The 11,197-nt window shown below is 41.9% G+C and overlaps 1 protein-coding gene across 8 annotated transcripts in view; it reads left to right on the top strand.

The window, feature by feature from the left end:
- Positions 1-122: 122 nt before the first annotated feature.
- The window catches only part of Zfp512 (zinc finger protein 512), a 30,989-nt gene continuing 19,914 nt past the window's right edge, over positions 123-11,197 (top strand). For 3 of the 8 annotated variants that reach the window (NM_001430714.1, NM_001430717.1, NM_001430713.1), the window contains exons 1-2: positions 123-264; positions 799-857. In NM_001430714.1, coding sequence (NP_001417643.1) covers positions 235-264; positions 799-857 — 89 coding nt within the window. In that variant the 5' untranslated portion in view covers positions 123-234. The remainder of the gene's footprint in view (positions 265-798; positions 858-11,197) is intronic. The other 5 variants (NM_001430718.1, NM_001430716.1, NM_001430715.1 and 2 more) reach the window with 3 other exon arrangements.

Genomic DNA, 11,197 nt, shown 5'->3' with positions numbered 1-11,197 from the left:
CGGCGTCCCTACTCCCTTGTCTGGAAAGGGGCGGGGTCTCAATGGAAGCCGAAGACGAGTCGTCACGTGACTCCTTTCCCGCTGCAGCCCCCTCGGAAGCGGCTAGGCGGAAGTAGATGTTCAGAACAGGGCTAGTCGCCGCCGAGACCACATCCGGGAGAGGCGAGCAGAGCGGAAGTGGCGTTGGTCTGGCCGGAGCCCTTGGGTGAAATTGTTAGGCGTGGAGGGGGAGTGATGTCTTCCAGACTCGGTGCAGTCACCGCCGTGAGTTTCTTGGTGTGACCATATACTTTAGAGATAGAGCTGTCGAGCCGAGAACACGCGGTTCTTTGCTTTTGTCCTGTACTGAGTTGGTTTTTTTCAGAGCCCATCGTAGGCCCCACCCTTTTATATCAGATCTACTTACCCTCTTTCCCCCCATTTTTATTTTTATTGCCTATTCCTCGTATCCTCGGACTCAGTTCCTCGACAGATTGTAAATATTTAATTCCTTCAGCATCCCCAGTGTCTCCCGTTCTGTATAATATATAATATATGTGTATATTTTTTTCCGTCTTGTCGAGCCTCCATCTAGGATAGCGTTTTGAGAATGGGCAAAGATGTAAGCTCTGGTATTGTCAGCCCGTCTTTACATTGTAGAAAAATAGGATGGCACACGTTTCCTAAAAAGTGTCGCCTTCGGTCCATTTGAAGTAGTTGCCTGGGACAGCCTCACCTCTAGGCACAAGGGGGATTCATCTCTTTGTGGATGAGGTTCAAAGGACCCTAGCACTCACTCGTGTGCTTGTGATTTGCTAGACCCCGGGACCCACATCCTTTAAGCAGCAGAGGAGCACCAGGATCGTGGGAGCTAAGAAGTAAGTGCAGGTTTTCTGAGGACATTTTTGTAATTGTGTAGACAGTGCTGCTAAAGATGTTCTGTGTCTGCACTGTGGCGCATAATTAGCCTCCAGACAGGTATGGCTTTTGGGCACTTGAGATGTGGCGAGTGCAACAGAAGAAGTGAATTGCAAATTTTATCTGATTCTAATTGCCTAAAACTTCAGTAGCCATCTGTAGGTAGTGGCTACTGGATTGGACAGCGCAGATATAAGTCTAGTGTGGGGGACAGAAAACTTGGCTTGCGATAAAAATGCAGGGTAGTAGAAGTGGAATGTGTGTTTCAGTTAGTGGTACTCCTGCATGTCCTCTGCCCCAACATCGAATATGTGCTCATAATTAATTTGATGGACTTGGGGTGGAAAATAAAAATAGCTATAAGCAATCTTCATATTTCCAAGCTGCTTGGTCGCAGCACTAATTATTATCTTGTGCAATGAATGTGCTCAAGTTTTCCATGGCTAATGCAAAAGAAAAGATTTTATTAACTTGGACCTCCCCGGAGAGTTCATTCACTTAGATAAAACGTATGCAATGTCTGCTCTGTACCAGCTGTGTGGTAGGTTGGGCACCCAGGCACGAAAACAGAGCTATGGGGTCAACAGATGAGGTGGGTAAACAACACAAGCCAGTGTGATAGGGAGAAACTCTTTTTGAGATAGGGGCTCACTACCTGGGGATCCCCTGTGACACTTAGGCTGGCTTATAACTTGTAGTCCTCAATGCATCTGTCTGCTGAGGGCTGGGATCACAGGCCTGTGTTTTTGTTTGAGACAGGGTTTCACTATGTAGCCCAGGCTGACCAGGAGCTTATTGTGTAGCCCAGGCTGGACTTTTAACTTCTGCAGTTTCTGCCCTCAGCCTTCCCAGTGCCTGGATAACGGGCATATGCTATGCTTGTAATCTATACACTGCTAGTAAATATTTTTATAATGGAATTTAATACCGCTTTTGGGAAGTGGAGTGATGATTTCAGTGTTACCTGAATAGCCCACTCACAGACAGGGGCTTGAAGTTCAAAGGATAACGCAGTTAGCTAGCGAGGAGTCCCAACCTCATATCCCAAGAGACCAGCATAAAAGAAGTTTATAATAACTAGTTCTGTATCACAGATGCGTGTGATGAGAGGAGGTGAGAGTTAAGGGCAGGACTTCTAAAGTTTTCTGTCTTTGGCAACAGTTGCAATTGTGGATTCATAAGCCAAACTGGGAATTTTTGAAACGAGACATAACATTACCAACAAAATGAATGAATGGGTTTGCACTTCAATGAAGAGCTAATCTCAAGGACAGACTTAAGAATTACCTTCTGTGGAAAATAATTGGGAGCATATTATTTTTTTACCACAAGATTAATGCATTCATAAGCTCGTTTAGGAATTCCGGTAAAAGCGGTATGTGTGAGTCATGTGAGTGCGCATCTCAAGAAGGTTGTTAAGAGGCCAATGGGTCCGTCTCTTAACTCTCCGTGAGTCCTTGGGACTACTCATTTAAAACTCTCTAGATTTATTTGCGTGTTTGTTGTTCTCACATGAATATATGTGCACTACAGACCCATGGAAGTCAGAAGAGACCATCGGAGTCCTGGAACTGGAGTTATGGATGATTTGGGTAGCTTCATGCGGGTGCTAGGAATCAAATCTAGGTCCTCTGCAGGAACAAGTGCTCTTAAGCATTGAGCCTTGTGTCCAGCGCCAGGAATTCTCATTCCTTATTGTCTTGTTAGGAGATTGCGAAGTTTGAAAGCTGACGCTTTGATGTGAGGCCCGGAAAGAGAAGGAAAGCATGGAATATATTTTTCTTTAAAGATAAGTTGATTAGTTAAAGACTACAAAGGATGCTGAGACAAACCAAAAGGCTTTAAAAAAAAATGAAATCTAAATATTTGTACTTAGAAGAATGGGCTACAGAGCAGTGGTTCTCAACCTTCCCAATGCTGTGACCCTATAACAGAGATCATGTTGTGATGACCCCCAGCCATACAATTATTTGCTTTGCTTCCGCATAACTAATTTTGTTACTGTTTGAGTCATAATGTAAGTAATGGTGTTTTTTCAGTGGTCTTAAGACACACAAGTTTAGAACCACTGGGCTAGGCACTCTTAAAAATTCTTAATCTGGGCTGGAGAGATGGCTCAGCGTTTAAGAGCACTGACTGCGGGGCTGGGGATTTAGCTCAGTGGTAGAGCCCTTACCTAGGAAGCGCAAGGCCCTGGGTTCGGTCCCCAGCTCCCGAAAAAAAGAACCAAAAAAAAAAAAAAAAAAAAAAGAGCACTGACTGCTCTTCCAGAGGTCCTGAGTTCAATTCCCAGCAACCACATGATGGTTATCATGCGAATCAATGCCCTCTTCTGGTGTATCTGAAGACAGCAGCAGTGTACTCGCATATATAAAATAAATAAATCCTATAAATAAATCCTTTTAAAAAAATTCTTAATCCAAAAAGTTGAAAATAGGCTAACCTCATCTTTGATTAGCTGAGATTTGCTCTACCAGTGATTATAAAGTCACTAATCATGATAAGCATTGCATCATACTGGAGGGTTTATTGTTATATCATTTAGTATCATTTTTAATACATAAAACTGTCTTGGGTTGATAGATTGTACAACAAACTTAAGAAGTGCTTTTTCTTGAGTCTTTTAAGAATTAAAGGAAGTAGCCTTGGCGAGACTCTTCGCCATCTTGACTTAATCTACCCAGTTAATCATGCTGGTCCTGTGAGCTGTGGATTTCCCCCCATGTTCACGCTTACTCACGAGACAGAAGATGGAGATTTCTAAGTTGGCAATAGAGAATTCTCCACTTTTCTAACAGGGGTCCCACGGGGATTTATCTCGTAATGACCTCCTGGTGATGCAAAGTCTCTATTAAACAGAGATGGCTTTTACTGTTGGGAATGCCGAGTCTTGCCTCCAGCGGTCTGTCCATTCCTACAAAGGTATAATTGACATATAGTAGATGCATTTGCTTCATGTGCACACCGTGTTCAATATTGACATAAGAACAAAGCGGTAAAACTGCAACCACAACGACAGACACTTCTATCTCCCCAATTTTTTTTTGTTGTTGTTTGTTTTTCCAGACAAGGTTTCTCTGTGTATCTCTGACCATCCTGGAACTCACTCTGTAGACCAGGCTGGCCTCGAACTCCGAAAACTCAGAGATCCACCTTTCTCTACCTTGAGAGTGGTAGGGTTAGAAGTATGCATTACCACCACCACCTGGCTCCTCCCAATTTTTTTTAAGTATTAAGTTTAACAGAATTTAATGTATATGGGTGTTTTTCTTACTCGTACATCTATAGCATTTGTGTGCCTGGTGCCCACTAAGGCCAAAAGAGGCCGGGAGACCCCTGGAACTGGAGTTACAGATGGTTGTGAGATGGGATATGGGATATGCTGGGAGTTGAACCTGGGTAAGCTGCAAGAACAGTACCTGCTCTAAACTGCTGAGCCATCCCTCCAGCCCCTCCAGAGTTGTTTTTTGTTTGTTTGTTTTTAACATTTATTTTTACTGGGCTGGAGCAATGGGTCAGCTGTTAAGAGCATTGACTATTCATCCAGAGGTCCTGAGTTCAGTTCCTAGCAACCACATGGTGGCTCACGACCACCTGTAATGGGATCCAGTGCCCTCTTCTGGTGTGTCTGAAGACAGCGACAAAAATTTATCTTTATTCTAAATTATGTGTATGCATTTGTATCTGTAAGTGTTATGTGTATGAATGCTGTGTGCACAGGGGTATTAGGGGTTGCATCTCCTGGAGCTGGAGTTACAGGCATCTGTAAGCTTCCCAATTTGTGTGCCGGAAGTTGAACTTGGGTCCTCTGGAAGAACAACAAACACTTTTAACAGCTGAGCCATCTCTTCAGCTCCCCCAAAAGTTTCTTGTGTGCTCCTTCCTTTACCCTGTCCCTAAGCACTGATGACCTGGAACTGTACAGTGGTTTACATGTTTTACAATTTTATATAAATCAAGTCACATCTCACTCTCCTTGTCTTTAAAAAAAAATTCCTTGCCAGAACAATAATTTTGAGTTGAAAATAGTTATTCATTACCAAGTAGAATTCCATGTAGTTATATCACAATTTGTGTAGCCTACATGAAAATTTGGGTTGCTGGGCTATTTTTCATTTGGGGGAATTATAGTAAAAAACGTGAGATTCATGTGTCAATCTTGTGTAGACTAATGTTTCCATTTCACTTGGCAGACAGCTAAAATAGCATTTAAGTCCTGTGCTGATTGGGTCACAACACAGCATTATGTTGAATTTTTTTATTTAAAAATTTTTATACTATGTATTTGGATCCTATTATTTCCCCTCCCCAACTCCTCCCAGATCCTCCCAACCTCTCTACCCACCCAACTCCATGTTCTTCATGTAAAGTCCCTTTGTCCTTTGTAGATGGTAAGGCTAATAGGTCCTTTGTGAGTTAATTTTCTATCTAGCTACTGTGCTGAAAGTGTTTATCATCTGTAGGAGCTTCCTGGTGTAATTTTTAGAGTCACTGATATATACCATCATATCATCTGCAAATAAAGATACCTTTACTCCTTCCCTTTCAGTTTGTATCCCCTTGACCTCCTTTAGTTGTCTTACTGCTCTAGTAAGACTTCAAGCACATATTGCATAGGTGTGGAGAGAGTGGGCAGCCTCTTCTTTTTCCTGATTTTAGTGGAACTGCTTTGAGTTTTTCTCCACTTAAGTTGATATTGGCTATGGGCTATGGACTTACTGCCTTTATTATGCTGAAGTATGTCCCTTGTATTCCTAATCTCCCAGATACTTTTATAGTGAAAGGTGTTGGATTTTTATCAAAGGCCTTTTCTGCATCTGATGAGATGATCACGTGGTTTTTTTCTTTCAGTTTTTTATATGGCGGATTACATTGGCAGATTTTTGTATGTTGAACCATCCCTGCATCTCTAGGATGAAGCCTGCTTGATTGTGGTAGATGATCTTTTTTTTTTTTAAACTTTTTTTTCTTTTCTTTTCTTTTCGGAGCAGGGGACCGAACCCAGGGCCTTGCGCTTGCTAGGCAAGCACTCTACCACTGAGCTAAATCCCCAACCCCTAGATGATCTTTTTGATGTGATGTTGAATCTGGTTTGCAAGTATTGAGTTTTTGCATGTATGTATGTATAGAAGGGAAATTGGTCTGTAATATTCTTTCTTTGTTGGTATTTATGTGACTTGGATATCAGGATAACTGTGGCCTTATAAAATGAATTGGGCACTGTTCCTTCTGTTTTGTGGAATAATTTGAGGAGTATTGGCATTAACCCTTTTTTGAAGCTCTCTTAGAGTTCTGCACTAAACCATCAGGTCCTGGGATTCTTTTCATTCTTTTAATTACTGCTTCTATTTCAATAGGGGTCTGTTTACATTACTTATCTGATCTTGACTTAACTTTGGTAAATTGTATGTATTGAGAAAATTATCCATTTCTTTTGGTTGATTTTTTTGTTTGATTGGTTTTGTTTTTTGGGGTTTTTTTTTTTTTGTTAGTTTGTTTTGTTTTGTTTTTGTGGTTTTTCTTTGTATAGTCCTGGCTGTCCTGGAACTCACACTGTAGATCAGGCTGGCCTCCAACTCAGATCTGACTGCCTCTGTCTCCTAAGGGCTGGAATTAAAGGTGTGAGCCACCACTGCCTACCTGGAATATGGGTTTTTAAAGTATGGAGATGAAACCGGGAGTCTTGGACTTGGAGATAGGGAGGCAGAGGGGAGGATCTGCAGTTAGGAGATTCCAGGGAATGCCTGTTGGGAGTTGGAGGCTGGGATAAAGCAATGAACTGGGGGAGAAGGAACTTAGGAGGGGGAGATCTGTGTGATCAGCTAGAGATGGAGACAGTGGGTGGGGGGTAGAGGGAGGCTACAGCAGATGATTGCTACAGAACTGGGGATAAGACTGGGGGATTGGCTTTGCAAGACCCAAGGGAAAGGTGAAGATCTGCAGTTAACCTACCGGCTCCCCTGGTTGGAGTGCCAGCGGCCTTTGTGAAAGATTCACTTGTGTTTCTTCTATGTGTGTGCTGAATAAGTGCAAGTGGATGTACCTGTGTGTGCCTGTGGAAGCTAAAGGTCCAAGGTAGGTGCTCTCCTCCTCTTTTTGAGACAGGGTCTCTCACAGAGCCTGGAGCTCAGTAATGCTTAGACTGGCCAGTGAGCTTCTGGGATCCAGTTGACTCCTCCCCTTCCCCCAGTGCTAGAGTAATAGACATGTTCATCCAAAACTGGCATTTAGTATGTGTTGGGGATTTGAACTTAGGTCTTGATGCTTGCACAGCAAACACTTCATTCACTAAGCCAGCTTCCAAGACTGCATCTGGGTTTCTTGATTGTAAGGATCCTACTTAAGAAGCCTTTGCCTCCCGTGATTGCAGATTTCTCTTTCATCTAGTTTTGTTTGTTTGTTTGTTCGTTCGTTTGTTTTTAGATGGGAGTTGGCCAGGAGCTTGCTTGATCAGGCTACCCTCAAACTCAGAGGTCAAACTCAGGGTCTTGTGCGTGTTGATCAAGCCCTGGGCTAAATTCTTAGCCAAGGCTCCTCATTTAATGCTTATTTCAAAGAATCAGGAGTTTCTCTCCCAGTACTGGAGAGATGGCTCAGTGGTTAAGAGCACTGGCTGCTCTTCCAGAGGTCCTGAGTTCAATTCCCAGCAACCACATGGTGGCTCACGACCATCTGTAATGAAGTCTGGTGCCTTCTCTGACCTGCATGCAGGCAGAATACTGTATACATAATTTAATTTTTTCTCCTGGTTTGTGCATTAAATTGTTTTTCCTTTTTTGGTTAAATTTGCTTTTCTTTTTAAGATGTCTCTAACTAAGTCCGTATGTCCTTGACTTTCAGTCCTCCTGAAATGAGCAGTTAGAGCTTTTGTCCCCTCCCACGTGCTGTCTTACTTGCCTCCCCCTAGGATAAGTCATCTCACTATACAATATCTCCATGTCCTTTATGATTTCATTTTGTCCTGTGAATTCTTTAGAAGCAGGTTATTAAATTCCTAAATATTTAAATATCTTTGCGTTTTTGTTTTAGAACATTTTGTTTTGTTTTGTCTTGTTTCGTTGAGACAGTTTCTTTGTGTAACAGCCCTGGCTGTCCTGGATTCACTTTGTAGGCTGGCCCCGAACTTAGAGATCTGCCTGCCTCTGCCTCTGGGGTGCCTGGATTAACAGGCACAGCTTGTTTTGGGATATTTTACTACTTTTAGTTTCTAACTTGATTCTGATATGGTCAAAAAATACATAGTGATTTTCCTCCATTCAATAAAAATTTAACATTTGAGACCCAGAATAGCCTCCATTTTGGTGAACACACAATGTGAACTTGAGAAGAATGTATCCTTAACACAGTATTTTGCAAAAGCTACTCACCATGAGGTGTTCTGTAAATGCTAAAGGCTAATGATGTGTGATTCAGATCATTTCTTCACTGAAGTTTTCTCTTATTGTCCCCTCAGTTGCTGAGAGAGACGACCGTAGTCTTTAAACTTATGGGGCTGTCTGCTTTGTCTGCTGCCATCAGTTTTCAATGTGTTTGAAGCTCTATTATTAGATGTTGCAACAGATCATTATGTCTTCTGAATAATTTGACATTTTGTCATTAGGAAGCAGTACTCTCTGCCCTGAAGTCTGTTTCATTGAAATTAAAATAGCCATCACGATCGTCTTCTGTTTGGTGATTACATACTATAGTTTCATTGATGTGTTATTTTAAAATCAATTGAATTTAAAAATGTGTATGTGTACTGTGTGAGTGTGTGCACGTGAGTATAGGTGCCTGCCAAGAGCAGAGTCATCAGATCCCTCTGGAGCTGGACTTACAGGTAGTTGCAAGCCACCTGCTGTGGGTGCTAAGAACCAACTCAGGTATTATAGAGCTTAGTACACATTTTTAAATCACAAGCCATCACTCCAGCCCCCATGCAGTTTTTATTTATGTATGTATAGTACAGGTCACCAATAATAGGTAGCATATACAAGTAGGATATCTTTGTAGTGACTCTGTCAATCTTAACTGGTACCTTAGTTAGGGTTTCACTGCTGTGAACAGACACCATGACCAAGGCAACTCCTATAACATTATTTAATTGGGGCTGGCTTATAGGTTCAGAGGTTCCGCCCAGTATCATCAAGGTGGGAATGTGGCAGCATCCAGGCAGCCATGGTACAGGAGGAGCTGAGAGTTCTACATCTTCATCTGAAGGCTGCTAGCAGAATACTGGCTTCCAGGCAGCCAGGTCAAGGGTGTGAAAGCCCACACCCGCAGTGACACACCTACTCCAGTGGGGCCATACCTCCTAATAGTGCCACTCTCTGTGCTGAGCATAGACAAACCATCACAACTTGGTGTTTAGCCTGGAAGCATTTGAATTCATATTAATAGGGTTGGATTTGGATCTACCTTATTATTATTGACTCTCTGTCTGTCCTATGGTCTCTCTGTCCCTGTACTTCTTTTGAGTCAGTTGAATGCTTAGGGTCCCTTTTAAACTTTACTGTTAGTGGCTAGACAGATGACTCTGGTTCAGAGTGCATACTGCTCTTGTAGAGGACCTGAGTTCAATTCCCAGCACCCATACTCTGGCTTTCACAAGAATATTGCATTCTCACATACATCCCACACAGAGGCACACAACCATATATACAAAATTTAAAAGAAATAAGAATTTTTATACTTACTTCCATATTAGGAGTTTGGCGAAGACCCTACATTAAAAGTTAAATTCAATATTTCCTCTAGGATATGTACTTTCTTTCATAGTCTATTTAGAGTTAATGTCTGCTTCTGCTTAAATGTAGAAACCTCATAAACTCATAGATTCCTTCCATCTCCTACCACTTACCCTTATAGTAGTTTTGGATGTGTTGTCTACATATAATCTACTGAAAACGTTATCAAACAATGTTAACGTTTTACTTTAAATTATTTGTAAAAGTTGTAAAAGTGTTTCCCAAATTATTTGTGCAAGCATACATTCTCATACTGAAAATGCAAGATATGTACCATTGTTCCTGTTTGTCGCTTTCCTTTTTCTCTCTTCCTCCTCCTCTTCTTCCTCTTCCTCTCCCCTCCCCCTAGGCAGGGTTTTACTCTATAGCTCAGGATGGACTTGAACTTCCTCCCCCTCTCCCCAGTCAGCATTCTACTCTATAGGTCAGGATGGACTTGGACTTGAGGCAGTTCTCCTTCTCATCCTTGTAAGTACAGGGATACTAATTATGAGCTAATACATCTGACTGACTGCTGCCCCTTCCTTCTCCCTTACCCCCTCTATTTAATTCATCTATTCTTGAACTGTCAAGATGGCCCAGTGGGTAAAGACCAAGCCTAAAGGCATGAGTTCAGTTCCTGGGATCCATATGGTGGAAGGAAAGAACAAACTTTATCTATACACAATTACCTTTCTCCTTTTTATCTAATTCAGGACCCAGGAAATAATGTCCACATCTAGGGTGGATCTTCCTACTTCAATTAACGAAGTCTAGATAGCCACTCACAGGCATGCCCAGAAGCTAACCTAATCTGGATAATCCATCACACATAGTCCCTTTGGTGATTCTAGATCCTGTCATTTGACAGTATTAATGATCAAAACTCTACCCCTTGTCAACTTGACCCAAACACATCAAGCATATATGTGTGTGTGTGTGTGTGTGTGTCTGTATGTATATATGTATGTGTGTGTATATATATGTGTGTGTGTATATATATATGTGTGTGTGTGTGTGTGTGTATATGCGCACGCATGTGTGAGTACCAAGGTGCAGGAGTCAGTTGTCACCACTATGTGGATCTTGAAAATCAAATACAGGTAGTTATTTTTGACAGTAGGCAGCTTTACCTGCAGAGCCATCTTGCTGCCCCAACACATCAGTCTTAATCCACACTCTTTATTTGTCTTCATAGATTCATTCTGCCTCCTAACACAAAAACATACTCAGTCCAGTTTCAAAAGTGTCCATAGTCGGGGTTGGGGATTTGGCTCAGTGGTAGAGCGCTTACCTAGGAAGCGCAAGGTCCTGGGTTCGGTTCCCAGCCCCGAAAAAAAAAAAAGAAAAAAAAAAAAAGAAAAAAAAAAAAGAAAAAAAATAGTCTTAACAGTTCCGAAATGTCTAAATCTCTTGTGACATTTCAGGGAATGTCTTAACTCTGAGCTTCAGCATGATTAAAACAAGTTACATACTTAGAGCATGAAGGTATACAGAATAAACATTCCCAGTCCAAAGAGAAGAGTGGGAACATAGCGAAGACAAGACGGAAATGCAGCAGGGCAAACACCAAATCCTGCATTTCTGTGTTCAGC

This window comes from Rattus norvegicus, chromosome 6, assembly GCF_021556685.1.
Source record: "Rattus norvegicus strain SHRSP/BbbUtx chromosome 6, alternate assembly SHRSP_T2T, whole genome shotgun sequence".
In the NCBI taxonomy this organism is placed as follows: Eukaryota; Metazoa; Chordata; class Mammalia; order Rodentia; family Muridae; genus Rattus; species Rattus norvegicus.
This window is presented reverse-complemented; position numbering and strand designations above follow the sequence as displayed.